Genomic DNA, 17583 nt, shown 5'->3' on the forward strand with positions numbered 1-17583 from the left:
GCAGGCAGTGTATACTGAACGAGAAACCAGCAGACTAGCATGACTGAGGGAGCGGAGTGGATGTCCTTCTTCTCTCCTCCCGTTCCACCCTGAGCGCCGCACGGACGATTGTGTGTTGGTTCGTTCCGTGCATTGGTTAAAACCCAATAAAGGAAGCAGTCTTTAAAAAGAGCCCTGTGCCTCTGTTTCATTACCGTCACACCTGCTTCACCAATGCAGGCCCCGCAACAGGCGATCCGGCCAACCGGGTAACCAGTCTTTGGGTTCAGGGGGGAGTATGGTTACAAAGCTGAAGCTTAAAGGAATTGACGGAAGGGCACCACCAGGTGTGGAGCCTTTCGCTTCATTTGACTCAACACAGGAAACCTCACCCGGCCCGGACACGGACAGGATTGACAGATTGATAGCTCTTTCTACGATTCTGTGGGTGGTGGTGCATGGCAGTTCTTAGTTGGTGGAGCGATTTGGCTGGTTATTTCCAAAACGAACGAGACTCCGCCTGCTAAATAGTTACACGACCCAACAGCGGTCGGTGTCCAAATTCTTAGAGGGACAAGTGGCTTTCAGCCACGTGAGATTGAGCATTAACAGGTCTGTGATGCACTTGTATGTCCGGTACTGCATGCGCGCTACACTGAATGGATCAACGTGTGTCTACCCAGCGCGGGGAGGCGTGGGTAAGCCGTTGAACCCCATTCGTGATGGAGACCGTGGCTTCCAATTGTTCCCCACGAATGAGAAATTCCCAGTACGTGCGGGTCATACGCTCGCACTGATTACGCCCCTGCCCTTTGTAAAGCCCCCCATGGTCGGGTGACTTGGTGGATTATATATAAAAAAGCAGCCGGAACCGCAAAGAACAATGAAAAATCAATGTGGAAACCGACTGAGGCGGTGTTTGGAAAATTAACAGTCAACGTGACTCACAGGTGCGTGTGGACTGTACACAGACGAAAGTGACTCAGGTAGGGAGTTGGGGGCGGGCACATAAGCGGGCAGTGCGTACTCAATGAGCGCCGTTCAACCCCGTCCTTCGCTTTGGAAGGAGAAAGCGCGATGGCGCTCCGCTGGTTTTCAGTCACAGACAATTGTATGTTGGTTCGTAGCGTGCATTGTTGCAATGTTACTTTTCATGGTAGTTTATTAAATTTCGGATTTTTCAAATGTTTATTTTTTCCTCTGTGCTTAAAAATCATTTAAAAAGTGGCCTGATTATGCGCCGTATGCTACGCCGCGGGTTGGCTAGTGGTTTATTGTTTGGCTTATTTTTGATAGTCGATTGGGGGAAGTTTATTTGAAAGAAGTATGGCTTGTCTGGTCTAACGTCCTCAACTTGCCAGACCACGGGTCTTGGTGGAGTAGCTGCTGGTCTTGGAGAGTGAGTCGGCCGTTACAAGCTTATTATGGCAAGGAAGAGAATGAACAAATGAAGGATCACAGCTGTTGCTTTGGGCATATTTATCCTTGCTGACATAAGTATTCTGTAAAGTGGCCTAAAGGACAAGAGACAAAACTGATGTGGATGGTTTGGATCCAAAACAGTCGCTAACAGAGTTGTAAATGCTTTCTGAAACATTTTGATCCCATGAAGTTTTTCGTTAATCATACAAAAGTGAGACTGACAATGTCCTACATGTCACACTTTTTTTTTTCATTGGTCCCTAGAAAAACACTCTATAGGTCTTCTCCTGTATTTCAAATTGGTTTGCCTCTATGCAGAAGTCAGAAACTATACAAATTTTTATAGTTTAAATTAAACCTACGCTGTGCTAGGCCAATTAGTTGCAGTTTGGAGGAAACTTAATTGTAGCATTATCATATAATAATTAAACATTGAAACCCCAGTGTTATTTACTTATCTCTGTTCAAGCACTGCATTATCCTTATTTCTATCTGGGTCTAACGCTGTCAGGTTGCACATTATTATAAACACACTTGTGGTCATCTGCAATGGAAAGATGTGGGCGGCAAGGAGGACAAGGAGAAAAAGCCTGTTCTGGCACATTTGCTGAAATACTTGTTTCACCTCATGCGTGGTAATCTGCTCCATTTATGATCGCAGCTTTTCATAAATTTCCTCTTCCACTGACACTTTAAGCATAGATGTTATCTGTTAGGCCAAATTTTACTATTTAGACTAAAACTGTGCAAATTATTTTTCTCTTTGTAAAAAGCTGGATGACTTTGTGGAGGTCTGTGAAGGGGCCTTGTGCTTCAATTCAACTTTGCTGGGTAGATCAGCAATGGATGAAAACTGATGTCTCTTGCCTTTCTAAATGCAGGACCCATCAAATGTTTATGCCTCTCGTCCTGTAGCTTATATTCACTCTGTGAATTTTCCAAGCAGTAGATACCTTCTACAATATCCTAAAATTTGCATGATAAAGGTTTATAAATAATGTTTTAAATTTTTTCTAACATTTCCAGTGCATGCTTCGCGACCTGACCTGATTATTGATCTAATCTTCCTAGCCTAAACTGTACTGAAGGCCTAAAGCATGTGACACTTATTTTTTAAATTTGTAAATAAATACCTTGTTTTTCTGAGTCCATAATTCCTAATTCTGGAGCTCTATGTAATTTCCTTGATTCTTCATACTGTTTTCTCAATTTTATGTTATAGCTTGTTTGGAATCAGAATACACTTTGTGTGTCATTAATCATCTGTGTTTTTGATCAAAGTTCTTTGTCCATATACAGTGCCTCCAGAAAGCATTCAGAACCTTTGACATTTTTACATTTTGCTATGCTGCAGTCTTATGCTTACACTGTTTAAAGTAATTTTCCCCTCTCATCAAAACATACAACACCCAAGAATGGCAAAAGCAATAATAGGATTTTAAGAACTTTAGCAAATTTAATAAAAATAAAAAACTGAAATACAGTTAGGTCCATAAATATTTGGACAGAGACAACTTTTTTCTAATTTTGGTTCTGTACGTTACCACAATGAATTTTAAATGAAACAACTCAGATGTAGTTGAAGTGCAGACTTTCAGCTTTAATTCAGTGGGGTGAACAAAACGATTGCATAAAAATGTTAGGCAACTAAAGCATTTTTTTAACACAATCCCTTCATTTCAGGAACTCAAAAGTAATTGGACAATTGACTCAAAGGCTACTTCATGGGCAGGTGTGAGCAAGTCCATCGTTACGTCATTATCAATTAAGCAGATAAAAGGCCTGGAGTTGATTTGAGGTGCGGTGCTTGTATGTGGAAGATTTTGCTGTGAACAGACAACATGCGGTCAAAGAAGCTCTCCATGCAGGTGAAAGAAGCCATCTTTAAGCTGAGAAAACAGAAAAAACCCATCCAAGAAATTGCTACAATATTACAAGTGGCAAAATCTACAGTTTGGTACATCCTGAGAAAGAAAGCAAGCACTGGTGAACTCAGCAACGCAAAAAGACCTGGATGTCCACAGAAGACAACAGTGGTGGATGATCGCAGAATCATTTCCATGGTGAAGAGAAACCCCTTCACAACAGCCAACCAAGTGAACAACACTCTCCAGGGGTAGGCATATCGATATCCAAGTCTACCATAAAGAGAAGACTGCATGAAAGTAAATACAGAGGGTGCACTGCAAGGTGCAAGCCACTCATAAGCCTCAAAAATAGAAAGGCTAGATTGGACTTTGCTAAAGAACATCTAAAAAAGCCAGCACAGTTCTGGAAAAACATTCTTTGGACAGATGAAACCAAGATCAACCTCTACCAGAATGATGGCAAGAAAAAAGTATGGAGAAGGCGTGGAACAGCTCATTATCCAAAGCATACCACATCATCTGTAAAACACAGTGGAGGCAGTACGATGGCCTGGGCTTGCATGGCTGCCAGTGGCACTGGGACACTAGTGTTTATTGTGATGTGACACAGGACAGAAGCAGCCAAATGAATTCTGAGGTGTTCAGAGACATGCTGTCTGCTCAAATCCAGCTAAATGCAGTCAAATTGATTGGGCGTTTCATGATACAGATGGACAATGACCCAAAACATACAGCCAAAGCAACCCAGGAGTTTATTAAAGCAAAGAAGTGGAAAATTCTTGAATGGCCAAGTCAGTCACCTGATCTTAACCCAATTGAGCATGCATTTCACTTGTTGAAGACTAAACTTCGGACAGAAAGGCCCACAAACAAACAGCAACTGAAAGCCGCTGCAGTAAAGGCCTGGCAGAGCATTAAAAAGGAGGAAACCCAGCATCTGGTGATGTCCATGAGTTCAAGACTTCAGGCTGTCATTGCCAGCAAAGGGTTTTCAACCAAATATTAGAAATGAACATTTTATTTGCAGTTATTTAATTTGTCCAATTACTTTTGAGCCCTTGAAATAAAGGGATTGTGTTAAAAAATGCTTTAGTTGATTCACATTTTTATGCAATCGTTTTGTTCTCCCCACTGAATTAAAGCTGAAAGTCTGCACTTCAACTACATCTGAGTTGTTTCATTTAAAATTAATTATGGTAATGTACAGAACCAAAATTAGAAAAAAGTTGTCTCTGTCCTAATATTCATGGACCTAACTGTATTACATTCTCACATGTATTTAGACCAGGGGTGGCGAACTCCAGGCCTGGAGTGCCACAGTGGCTACAGGTTTTCATTCTAACCCTTTTCCTAATCATTGACCAGTTTTCACTTCTAATTAACTTTTCCCCATCATTTTAATAGCCCTGTTAGAAGAGTTAAGCCCTCTGAATTGATTCCTTTCTTCATTAAATAACAGCCAAGCAGAAATGAGATGTGAAATGAGCTAACAGATTACCAGCTAAAGTAGGGCTTCAAACTCCAACCAACTTCACTCCAATCAACTTCACTCCAATCGCTTTCTTAATGAGAAGTCAATTCTTGCTGTTAATTAAACCCGTTATTTAATTCCATGGCTTGTTGCTGCTCTCATTCTGCCACGGCACACATTTTGAAAGCTGTTGTTTTTATGTTCTTTCTAAGAGCACCGTCAAAATGTTTTGGTGACCTGAGAGATCAAACTTACCAAGACCATCATCCATCCTCTTCCGCTTATCCGAAGTCGAGTAGCAGGGGCAGCAGCTTGAGCAGAGATGCCCAGACTTCCCTCTCCCCGGCCACTTCTTCTAGCTTTTCTGGGGGAATCCCGAGGTGTTCCCAGGCCAGCTGGGAGACATAGTCCCTCAGGCGTGTCCTGGATCTTCCCCGGGGCCTCCTCCCGGTTGGAACACCTCGCCAGGGAGGCGTCCAGGAGGCATCCTGATCAGATGCCAGAGCCACCTCATCTGACTCCTCTTGATGCGGAGGAGCAGCGGCTTTACTCTGAGCCTCTCCCCGATGACTGAGGTTCTCACCCTATCTTTAAGGGAAAACCCAGACACCCTGCGGAGGAAACTCATTGTAGCCGCTTGTATTCGCGATCTTGTTCTTTCACTACCCACAGCTCATGACCATAGGTGAGGGTAGAAACATAGATCGACTGGTTAATTGAGAGCTTTGCCTTACGGCTCAGCTCCTTTTTCACCACGACAGAACGATGCAGAGCCCGCATCACTGCGGATGCCACACCGATCCGCCTGTTGATCTCACACTCCATTCTTCCCTCACTCGTGAACAAGACCCCGAGATACTTGAACTCCTCCACTTGAGGCAGGATCTTGCTCCCAACCCTGAGAGGGCACTCCACCCTTTTCCGGCTGAGGACCATGGTCTCGGATTTGGAGGTGCTGATTCCCATCCCAGCCGCTTCACACTCAGCTGCAAACCGATTAAGAGAGAGCTGAAGATCATGGCTTGATGAAGCAAACAGGAGAACATCATCTGCAAAAAGCAGTGACCCAATCCTAAGTCCACCAAACCGGACCCCCTCAACACCCTGAATGCGCCTAGAAATTCTGTCCATAAAAGTTATGAACAGAATTGGTGACAAAGAGCAGCCCTGGCAGAGTCCAACTCTCAATGAAAACGGGTTCAACTTACTGCCGGCAATGCGGACCAAGCTCTGACACTGGTTGTACAGGGACCGAACAGCCCTTATCAGGGGGTCCGGTACCCCATACTCCCGGAGCACCCCCGACAGGATTCCCAGGGACACGGTCGAACGCCTTTTCCAAGTCCACAAAACACATGTAAGACTGGTTGGGCAAACTCCCATGCACCCTCCAGGACCCTGCTATGGGTGTAGAGCTGGTCCACTGTTCCGCGACCAGGACAAAAACCACACTGTTCCTCCTGAATCCAAAGTTCGATTATCCGACGGACCCTCCTCTCCAGAAGCCCTGAATAGGCTTTTCCAGGGAGGCTGAGGAGTGTGATCCCTCTGAAGCTGGAACACACCCTCAGGTCCCCTTTCTTAAAGAGGGGGACCACCACCCTAGTCTGCCAATCCAGAAGCACTGTCCCCAATGTCCATGCGATGATGCAGAGACGTGTCAGCCAAGACAGTCCTACAACATCCAGAGCCTTGAGGAACTCCGGGCGTATCTCATCCACCCCCGGGCCCTGCCACCAAGGAGTTTTTTTTAAATACCTTGGTGACCTCAGTCCCAGAGATGGGGAGCCCACCTCCAAGTCCCCAGGCTCTGCATCGTCATTGAAAGGCATGTTAGTGGGATTAAGGAGGTCTTCGAAGAACTCCCCCCACGACCCACAATATCCCGAGTCGAGGTCAGCAGCGCACCATCCCCACTATATACAGTGTTGACACTGCACTGCTTCCCCCTCCTGAGACGCCGGACGGTGGACCAGAATCTCCATGAAGCCGTCTGAAAGTCATTCTCCACGGCCTCCCTAAACTCCTCCCACACCCAAGTTTTTGCCTCAGCAACCACCGAAGCCACATTCCGCTTGGCCTGCTGGTACCTATCAGCTGCCTCCAGAGTCACACAGGACAAAAGGGGACTCCTTCTTCAGCCTGACAGCATCCCTCACCGCCGGTGTCCACCAACGGGTTCGGGGATTGCCACAATGACAGGCACTGGCCACCTTACAGCCACCTCAACAATAGAGGCATGGAACATGGCCCATTTGGACTCAATGTCCCTCACACCAAGACCATCACCTCTCTTTAATTTCAGATATTGTGTAATGGGCACAGGGGAGCTGGTCATGTGGTGGCTTGTTTTGTGTCTGATTATTGTTTGGCTGCTAATCAAAGAAAAAGAAACAACTATGGGACCTGAGTCAAGCTAATTAAAAGAAGTAATCAGCAGCAAAAACTGGTCACTAATTAAGAAGATGGTAAGAATGAAAACCTGCAGCCACTGTGGCACTCTAGGCCTGGAGTTTGCCACCCGTGATTTAGACCCTTTGCTATGACACTTGGAAGTCTGGTTTTGATGCAACCCATTCTATTGATTATATGGTGTGTAAGCACACACCAGAATGACTAAAATGGAAGAAAATTAAAAAGAAGGAAAACTTCTGACTTGGCAGTTACTGCCACGTTGAGGATGTATAGCTGTGGGTATAAAGGGGCCCCAGTAGCTTGTCCTGACACTCTTGTGTTGAATGATTCGTTGGCTGAAAGTACTTGGTTTTGGTGTGTCAGAGAGGGGGTGGACCCTCAAGTACCTGACTTGTACAGGACTTAGAGGCTCTTTGGTGTGGTTAGTTAATAACCAGTTCCTTGGTTTTGTTGATGGTAACTTGCAAGGAAAAAAGCAAAACTACTTACTAGGAAAGATATTAAATGGCTTAGCTAAGGACCTTAAATAATAAATTCAAAAAACTCTTTTTTCCTCCCTCTTTTAATTTTCTGGCTATAACATCTCTTACATCTATCCTCCATATTGATGTCTCACGGTTTCCTGCACTTTTTTTCAAGCTGGTCATACATTAATTCCTACTTCCCTTGTAGTACAGTCTATAGGAATGACAGGCAGTTGCAGCTCCTTCGCTGTATGTGGGTTATTTTAGGATGGACACAAATTACATAAATTGATCTGTGATTTCAGCACAAAAATGGCTAAAGTAGTTTTGAAGCCACTAAAACAGAGCCAAAAAGCAGGCCAGACACCCTAGTAGCCTGCCCAGATAAGTATCACTCTCAAGCAGCCTGACTGCCTTCTCCAATGGCGGTCTGGCTGGCTTTGTCGTGCACTGTTTCAAATGTGCTTTTGCTTCAAAAATTCAAAAATATATATACCAGTCCCAAAATATAATAAATAATATAGTAATAAAACTCCTCACAGAAGGAAAAGGATTACAATAAACCCCTGGCTTTAACTGAGATGGGCCATAAAAGGATATTTATAGAAGTCATTTTATTAACAAAAATATGAAAATATAACAAAATGTTCAAAACAGCAAAAATAATTAAAAAGTTGTTAACAAGGCAATCTTAATTCAAACAAGTCCCAATACAAAATCCTTAAACAGAGGCAAAAATGAGTCCAAAATGGAAACCAGTAAAATTAAATAAACAGAGAAATACTGGCAAGAATAATCACACTCTACCAAAGCACATTCAATGAACAATCCTGCTTACTTACTTTTATGGGGCTAGAACCAGTCCATTGTAGTGGTGCAAGAGGTGGTCCCGACTCTTGGGGTTCCACCCCCAAAACACAAAGAATATAAAGACATTTAAATAAACAGTACATAAATATTCTGAAATGTAACAAAACTAAATTCAACATTTTACTAAATAATAAATGAACAGAACAATAATAACAGAAATAATTATAATAAATAACCAAAACTGGAAAATAAATGAAACAGACAAGGAAAATGAATATAAACATAAGTCAGAAAAGAAACACTGCCATTCCCCAATTCTTCTTCCAGATTAATCCCTTTTTTTTTTTTTTTTAATTTTTCCTTCTTTTTTCTTAAGTGACCTATACCAGAAAATTATTTTTCACCACAACAGCCTTATTCATACTTGCATATTTCAATCATGTCTGATCCAAACTATCAAAATATTCTCATGTATGTATTTTCAAACATTTTATAATCATTCAGTTATGTTTTACCAGTTAAACCCATCTATATTTTCTGCCATTATTACATACTGCATATTGCTTTCCACCATCTCTCCATTTCTTTCATTTTGGAACATTATCAGATCCTTTCATCGCTTCTCTGAACATCTTATGAAAATAAGAGGGTAGCAAAGGCTTAAGCAGTACCCACAAACTTTTATGGTACCCGCAAAAGGCAAATCCCCCACCCCCCCCAAAAAAATCTCAAATTTTGTTAAAAATTGCCAAAAATAAAAAAATAATAACCAAAAACTCAAAAAAGAAATGCAATCTACAGTGGAAATATGTCATCTTGATAATATAAATTGTCAGGATTCATAGTGGCCCTTTTCAAAGACAGACTATCCCTTGAACTTATAGAAGAGCTGCCAAGTTGGAGACATATGAACAAAACCACAATCAAGGATCCCAAGAAAATCAGCCCATTTCTTCCTCGAAATAACAAATCAAGTATCAACAAAAGGATTTAATCAACATCTCAAAACTAAGTAAAGTAACATTTGTTTTATTAAAGTATATATTTTCTTTATTTAAAACACTCTTCCAATATTGTATAAAATATGCTCTTTCAGTATCGCAACACAATTTTTGACTGGTCTTATCTAGGTCATTATCAGTACCTTACTGAAATATTAATGTTTTGTGTTTAAATCAATTTCAGTATGACAATTACAAACAGCAACCCATAACCTGGCTTCCTGTCTTTTGGCAAGTATGGAAAAAATTATAAAGGACATCTTCTTTCCTTCTATTAAATATCAAGTATACAGTATGCACATTCTCCACTTGTCTTTCCTGTAGAATATTCCTGTAAATAAATAAAATCATTAGTTACTGGTTTGGTATAATGAATGAATTAATATTTGCATATTGAGTAATATTGCTTACAGAAATATAACTTAATTTAATGAACTATAGATGCATTTAAAAAGCTGTTTGAGCGCAACATTTTGGATACCTTCAAAGTGTTGACCTGACAAAATTTGTAATATTACATTTGCACAGGGTAAATTATGCTGTTTAGTTAAATACTAATAACATACCTAATTATCTTTACCATTTTTTCCAAAAACAGGCCTTTTCCTTGCATAAATGTCCTGAAGTTGGCCAATGAGAAATTTTTTGTCTTTGCCCTCCTGCAAAACAATAATACAGTATGAACATGAAAGTATCAAAATAATCTATATTAGATTTGTAAAGATTGTATTATTTGTATAAAAATAAAAAATATTTGTATTATATTGTATGACCTTGCAGAGACAAACCATTTTAATCTACAGAGGCTGTTCTAAATTGCACTTTTAATTGGACTGTTTTACAAAATATATCTGAGTACATATTAAAGAAAAAAGGAAATGTTCATAGGGAAAAAAATTGAAGTGAAAAGCAAAAATCACTTTATTGTAATCAATGAGAAAAACTGTAGTTAGTTTGAAACATCAACATCTACTTTATACAACTTAATAAATTCTGTTGTAATCCGTATATGTAATTATTTTGTCAATCTTTTTTGGCATCTTTATTTAAACTTTGCATTTTTTTTACTTTATGATATAATAATTAACAAATATCATGGTGCTGCTGCTAAAGAAAAATACTGCACATCCATTAGGATCAGATGGAAGGGGAAATGATTCCAACATCTTAAACTCTCTACAGATGTCTTTGGCAATACAGAAATTTCTTAGCAATAAGCCTTTTCTCTGTGAACAAAAGAGAAACTGTTCAAAAATGAAATCCACACTATTGGAGAAAACAATGAAGGAATGATCATCTTTCCAGGACCACCCAGACAGACAGTTGCTAACATATTAAATTGTAGAGATAAAAGAGCAGGGGGAAGTGCCATTTGAATATTTCAAAAATATTTGTGTATTTATTTTAAATTTGTTTCAAATACAGTTGCAATATGATGGCCAATGGTTAAACCCTAAAACAGATGCTAGTCTGTCAGGTTAGTACAACTTGGTTTTGTTTGAACTAGTCTTAATTTTCAGATTCACAAAAATTAATCCAGCAGAATTCTTCAAGGTAAAATGTGAAAAACAGCAGCCAGGATCTCCAGTGGAAAACGAGAAGATGCACATTTTAGAGAAAAAAATTAAGCACTCACAGTAGTTGGTAGCCTGGAACAAATACTTCTGTCATATATACTTTATACTGGTCTAAGTTGGTAAAGGTTGCAACTCTGTAGTCAATGCTATTCAGCCAAATCACATGGCTGCAACTTAATGCTATGAGGCATGTGGATATTGTCAAGACAACTTGCTGAAGTTCAAACCGAGCATCAGAATGGGGAAGAAAGGCGATTTAAGTGACTTTGAACGTGCCATAGTTGTTGGTGCCAGATGGTCTGGTCTGGTCTGAGGATTTCAGAAACTGTTGATCTACTGGGATTTTCATTTCCAACCATTTCTAGGCTTTACAGAGAATATTTCAGAAAGGGAAAATGTCCAGTCAGTGACAGTTGTCTAGGTGAAAATGTCTTGTTGATGCCAGGGGTCAGAGGAGAATGGCCAGACTGGTTCAAGCTGATAGAATGGCAACAGTAAATGAAATAACCACTCATTACAACAGATGTATGCAGAAGAGCATCTCTGAATGCAAACCGGGTGCCACTCCTGTCAGCTAAGAACAGGCAACTGAGGCTACAATTTGCACGGACTCATCAAAATTGGATAAAAGAAAGCTGGAAAAATGTTGCCTGACCAGAGTCTCATCTTCTGCTGCAACATATGGATGGTAGGCTCAGAATTTGGCATCAACGGTTCAGGCTGGTGGTGATGCTGTAATGGTGTGGGGGCTATTTTTCTGGCAAACTTTGGGCTCCTTAGTACCAACTGAGCATTGTTTAAATGCCACAACCTACCTGAACGTTGTTGTTGACCATGTCCATCCATTTATGACCACAGTGTACCCATCTTCTGATGGCTACTTCCAGCAGGATAACACATTATGTCACAAAGTTCAAATATCTCAAATTGTTTTCTTGAACATGAGAAAATACTCTAATGGTCTACACAGTCACCAGATCTCAATCCAATAGAGCACCTTTGGGATGTGGTGGAAATGGACATTGGCATGATGGATGTACAGCCGACAAATCTGCAGCAACTGTGAGATGCTATCATGTCAATATTCAAACTTCCTGAGAAATCTTTCAAGCACCTAAGTGGAATCTATGCTACAAGCATCATGGCAATTCTGAAGGTAGAAGGGGGGGTCCAACCTGTTACTAAGAAGGTACACCTAATAAAATGGCTGGTGAGTGTAAGCATATACATTTTGACTGCTTGTGAGTTGCACTAATATTTCATTAATTGACTCAAACAAGTGAAATGGCCAACTGCGTACATGTATTAAATGGAAAGAAATGTATACAGTGTACACAGCCTTGTTTTTACAATAAAAATAATTTTCAGTTTTTTGCTGGCATTTAAGTGTATTTATGGATCGATGGCAACCCTGACTGGATGTGACACAATGTTCCAAAGTAAATATTAGAGCAGCTTAAAAATGATCTTATCTCACTTATTAAGATGGTGTCTGTTACATATTTTATCATTGATAAAGGCTTCCTTGTTTTTCTACAAGAGCACAGCAAGTAAGTTATATATTAAAAAAAACTATTACATTTTTCTTTGTTACACTTGTCAAAGCAATGAAGTACAATATATTTCAGCAAATCATACAAATTAATTCAAACTACAAAACAGATTTCTCTTAACTACTCAATGTTCTGTGCTACAATTTAGAAAGTCAGTATATTTTTATGTCACTTATGTACTGTTCATAAAGAAAGCATGACAGCTTTTAGAACTTGGCAAGCATGAGACAACCCAAAACAGTAAAAGACAAAAGGCAAACTTGGATTAAGAGATAAGTTACAGCGAACATCTGCATCAGCTACTGCAGTCCTCAAGTTTGTAAGCTAGATCATGGATGGTAACAAGGCAGCTATTTTGCTTCATATTTGGATAAATTACTTATTAAAACAATTTTGCAAAACATAAGTTGGTTTACTTACATTGTCGATTTGCTCATGCAGCAAGGAAATAATACGTCTTTGTCCATCCAGAAATTGAGCATAAAAGTAAATAATGATCCTGGAAAAAAAACATATTTTTGTTAAGGCAATTATATTGAATCAAAAATACAAAGTGTGGAAACACAGAGAAATATAGCTCTAACATTTAAGATAATTTTGATGCTTTTTATGCACAACTCTCCTCCATAAAGAAGTCAGAAGATGTAGTGGGTCCATTGTATTCATGGTCATATAAAAATGTATTAAACTGTACTACTACCAAAAAATGATCTGCAAAGATGTACAACGCTACGTTACTTGCCTCAGATTATCAATCCGAGGAAATTATATTTGTTGTATATTTGTCAATTTACATGTTTAATACTCTAAAGCCATTCAGTAACATTTAGAAAAATCTCTTGTCAAATCGGAAAGCAAGTCAAAAAAGAAAGATTTTAGAACATTGGAACAATCTAGATTAGAACAGGACATTCTGCACAAACAAAGCTTGCAATTGCTATTGAAGTAATTCTTATAAAATAACCTCAAGTCTACTCAAAGACATGATATCCGATATGGTGTTCCACAAGGCTCTACCCTGGGTCCGCTGCTCTTCTCAATCTACATGCTTCCATTAGGTCAGATTATCTCTGGGCACAACGTGAGCTACCACAGCTACGCTGATGACACACAGCTGTACTTATCAATAGCACCTGATGACCCCGATTCTCTTGATTCACTAACACAATGTCTGACTTGTATCTCTGAATGGTTGAATAGTAACTTTCTCAAGTTAAATAAAGAGAAAACTGAAATCTTAGTGATTGGCAATAATGGATACAATGAGGCTATTAGAAATAAACTGGATACATTAGGATTAAAAGTCAAGACGTGGGTAAAAAGCTTTGGGGTAATTGTTGACTGTAATCTGAATTTTAAATCGCATATTAATCAGATCACTAGAACAGCATTTTTTCACTTAAGAAACATAGCTAAAGTTAGACCTCTTATATCATTGAAAGATGCTGAGAAATGAATTCGTGCTTTTCAGTCGACTAGATTACTGTAACGCACTCCCTCTCAGGACTACCCAAAAAAGACATAAATCGTTTGCAACGAGTGCAGAATGCAGCTGCTAGAATCCTAACTAGGAAAAGAAAATCCGAGCACATCTCTCCAGTTTTGATGTCACTACACTGGTTACCTGTGTCATTCAGGATTGACTTGAAAATTCTGCATATGATTTATAAAGCCTTAAATAATCTCGCCCCATCTTATATATCGGAATGTCTGACACCTTATATTCCAAATCGTAACCTCAGATCCTCAAATGAGTATCTCCTTAGAATTCAAAGAACAAAACTTAAAAGTGGTGAGGCGGCCTTCTGCTGTTATGCATCTAAAATCTGGAATAGCCTGCCAATGGGAATTCACCAGGCTAATACAGTGAAGCACTTTAAAAAACTGCTAAAAACACATTATTTTAACATGGCCTTCTCATAACTTCACTGTAATCAAAATCCTAATACTCTGTATATCCAACTCGTTATAATAACTATTTATGGTGGCTCTAAAATCCGTAACTAACCTCTACTCACTTTTGTGTTTCCTTTTCCGGTATCCATCTACTCAAAGCACCGTGATGTTCCAACAATGATGGATGGATTAAAAGCCAGAAGTCTGTATGACCATCAACATCAAGTGACTCCGTGAGAACCCTAACTACAAAGAGGACTATTTCATTTATGTTAGGTAGAATGCCCAGAGGGCACTGGGTGGTTCCCGAGTTTTTTTTCTGTCCACCCTGGCCATCGGACCTTACTCCTTTTCTATGTTAACTAATGTTGTCTTATTTTAATTTCTTATTTTGTCTTTTATTTTTATTTTCTTCATTATGTAAAGCACTTTGAGCTATTTTTTGCATGAAAATGTGCTATATAAATAAATGTTGTTGTACTTTTGAAAGTCCCTAAAGTCCTACTGCCTACCACACTACTTGGTAGCTTATCCATGCATCTATGTTTCTGTGTGTAAAAAAAACTTTATAATGTTTATGCAAAACGTACCCTTAAGAAATTTCTAACTGGGTCTTATTAACTCATTTTAAAATAACAGTCTCAATTCACTGTACTAATTCTCTTCATATTTTAAACACTTCAATCATGTCACCTCTTAATTTTCTTTTGCTTAAAATGAAAAGGCTGATCTCTTTTAATCTTTCCTTATTATTCGTTCCTTGCAGCCCTGGGATCAACCTAGTTGCTCTTCCCTGGACTTTTTCTAGCACTGCTATGTTCTTTTGTAACCAGGAGACTAAACCTGTACACAGTGCTTCAAAGGAGGCCTCATCAATCCATTCTAACATTTGAGCATTACATTCTTGGACTTGTACTGTACACATCATGATGCTATATAACCTAACATTCTATTAGCCTCCTTAAAGGACTTGCCAGCTTTTATAAGAAAAAATACTTCGTTTGTGTGAAATTTACTAGTTAAAGTATACATTTTGCACAAATATTAGGAAGCTTTTCTTCACACAGAGAGCCACAGACATATAGAATATATATTACCAAGTATACAGTAGGGCTTTGGGGACCTTCAGAATTAGACTTAATATTATTTTAGAATAATTATGTGGATAAGACTTACAAGGTTTGTTGTAAGGCAGTTAAGAAAGGAATATTGCAAATAAGGTGAAAGATAATCTAAAGAGATTCTTTCAGTATTTTAGCAGTAAAACAACAGTCAAAGAGGAGGTGAAGTGTATAGTAAAGGTAAATTAAGACATACAGAAAGTGAAATAGCTAATGCTCCAAAATTAAATTTTCTGAGGTCTTCATATGTGTGGAAATGGATATCCCCTCAGTGATTACAGGAGTTACTAAGGAGGAAAAAATGAAAAAACTATAGGGTGGTTCAGATCTAATTATGCAATTTTCATTATGTTATAACTTATTAAGTTTATTACATAGAAAATAACCCGAAAAATCGCCGACCATTGAGAAGTGTGGGAACTGACGACATGAAGAATTGTCTTTGCGCTGAACTGGAATCGTCCCCGCATAAATCAAAGTCATGCAGATGATCTGGATCTGCATAATTAGATCTGGATCACCCTGTAGTAATCCTGGGCCACTTTAAATTCCTTGTATAGGGTAAATAATATATCCTTATTTGGAACACATGCATTTCACGTGTGTTCCATGTCTACAACGATCTATGTAAATGTAGGAGGGCAGGAAATTCGAGAAATGTTGAACACATACCTAAAAGACAAATTTTTTTCACGGTTTAGTACTAACGACAAAATTTACTACCTCACTCCCTGATAAACAAGGGTTGAGCTGGGAGAATGATTTTTGCCATTTCTGTGGTGGTGGGAGGATGGGATAACAGGCTGCTTGCTGCTTTTGCTTATTGAGACATTTACAACACAAAAGACGCTGATGGAGAGATGCGAGCGGATTTAAGGTGGGCCGGGTTTACAAGTTTTATCATAGGCTTTGGTTTTATAAAAAAAAAAGAATAGTAAAACTTTTTCAAGGAAAAGATCAAAAAGAGGTTTTAGAAGAGAAATGGTTTGCGCTTGTAAAAAACACAAGAAACACAAAAACAGTACCATGATTAGAAAAGAAAATTACATAAATGCAAAAGGACAGGCAAAGGTACTCTTGTCACAAGATCCTTAAAAAATGGACTTTCTATAGGTGAAGAAAAGTTGAACACTAAATTATAAAGTGAGAACGCCAAGCTTAAGGGCTATTTATATTGATTTGCATATTCAAAGAGGCTTAATTCTGGGAGGAATTGGGGCGGGACAGAAGGCGCATGCACATGCCTTACTTTTCATGCTGACTGGGATTTATGTAGCAGAACAACATGGAAGTTGGAGTATGCACAGATTCCTGCATTTGGATTTTTCTGTGCGTAAGCACATTTCGGCTTTTGTGCTTACGTCATGCTATAGTGCGAATTCTTTGCACGCCATTATGCATGATGCCCCAGCTGAGTAACCTAGCATGCATGTGGATAATGCAATTTTCAGAAATGAGTGAAACACTTGCAGCCTTTATTAGCAGTCTGAAAGACATAGGAGATGTAATGGCACATATATGTCGTAAAACAAAAGCAAGTATGTCTTTTTTCTGGTACTAGCTGGTAATTGTGAACAGTTAATCAAAACTACAATTCCTACAACTGAAAGATTTTGAATGTTAAAATGTTTTGTCTTTGCATCAGACCTGAGGTAAGCTTGATTTTTCCAACTAATTTATTGGATAGACATGACCTACCTGTAACTAGTAGACAAGAGGTTCACATCAATGGAACTTCTAAGTTGCAGAATGCAAAGCTGTGCACTAATGAAGTATCAGAGGCCTGTACTTTGTTGAAGCAGTTACCTCAGAGCTCCAAAGGGTACAACCTACTGACTCTGTGGTCCTGCAAGATAACTTCACACCTCATACAGGTAATAACATATATACTTGTAGGGGCATGATTACAGGTAAAAAATGTCTGGTTGATCTAAATGCCAGGGTGATTTGCTAATGACAATTCATACAGGTAGGTGTTTTTTTCTTTTCTTTTTTCTGTTTTTTTT

The 17583-nt window shown here is 39.2% G+C and overlaps 1 protein-coding gene across 2 annotated transcripts in view; it reads right to left on the reverse strand.

Moving 5' to 3' along the window:
* Window positions 1-8765: 8765 nt before the first annotated feature.
* The window catches only part of tmc6b (transmembrane channel-like 6b), a 139758-nt gene continuing 130940 nt past the window's right edge, over window positions 8766-17583 (reverse strand). For both annotated transcript variants that reach the window (XM_039739535.1, XM_039739536.1), the window contains exons 19-21: window positions 12981-13059; window positions 9997-10089; window positions 8766-9761 (exon numbers count right to left, since the gene is read on the reverse strand). In XM_039739535.1, the coding sequence (XP_039595469.1) occupies window positions 9997-10089; window positions 12981-13059 (172 nt within the window). In that variant the 3' untranslated portion in view covers window positions 8766-9761. The remainder of the gene's footprint in view (window positions 9762-9996; window positions 10090-12980; window positions 13060-17583) is intronic.

Source organism: Polypterus senegalus, chromosome 17, assembly GCF_016835505.1.
Source record: "Polypterus senegalus isolate Bchr_013 chromosome 17, ASM1683550v1, whole genome shotgun sequence".
Classification (NCBI taxonomy): Eukaryota; Metazoa; Chordata; class Cladistia; order Polypteriformes; family Polypteridae; genus Polypterus; species Polypterus senegalus.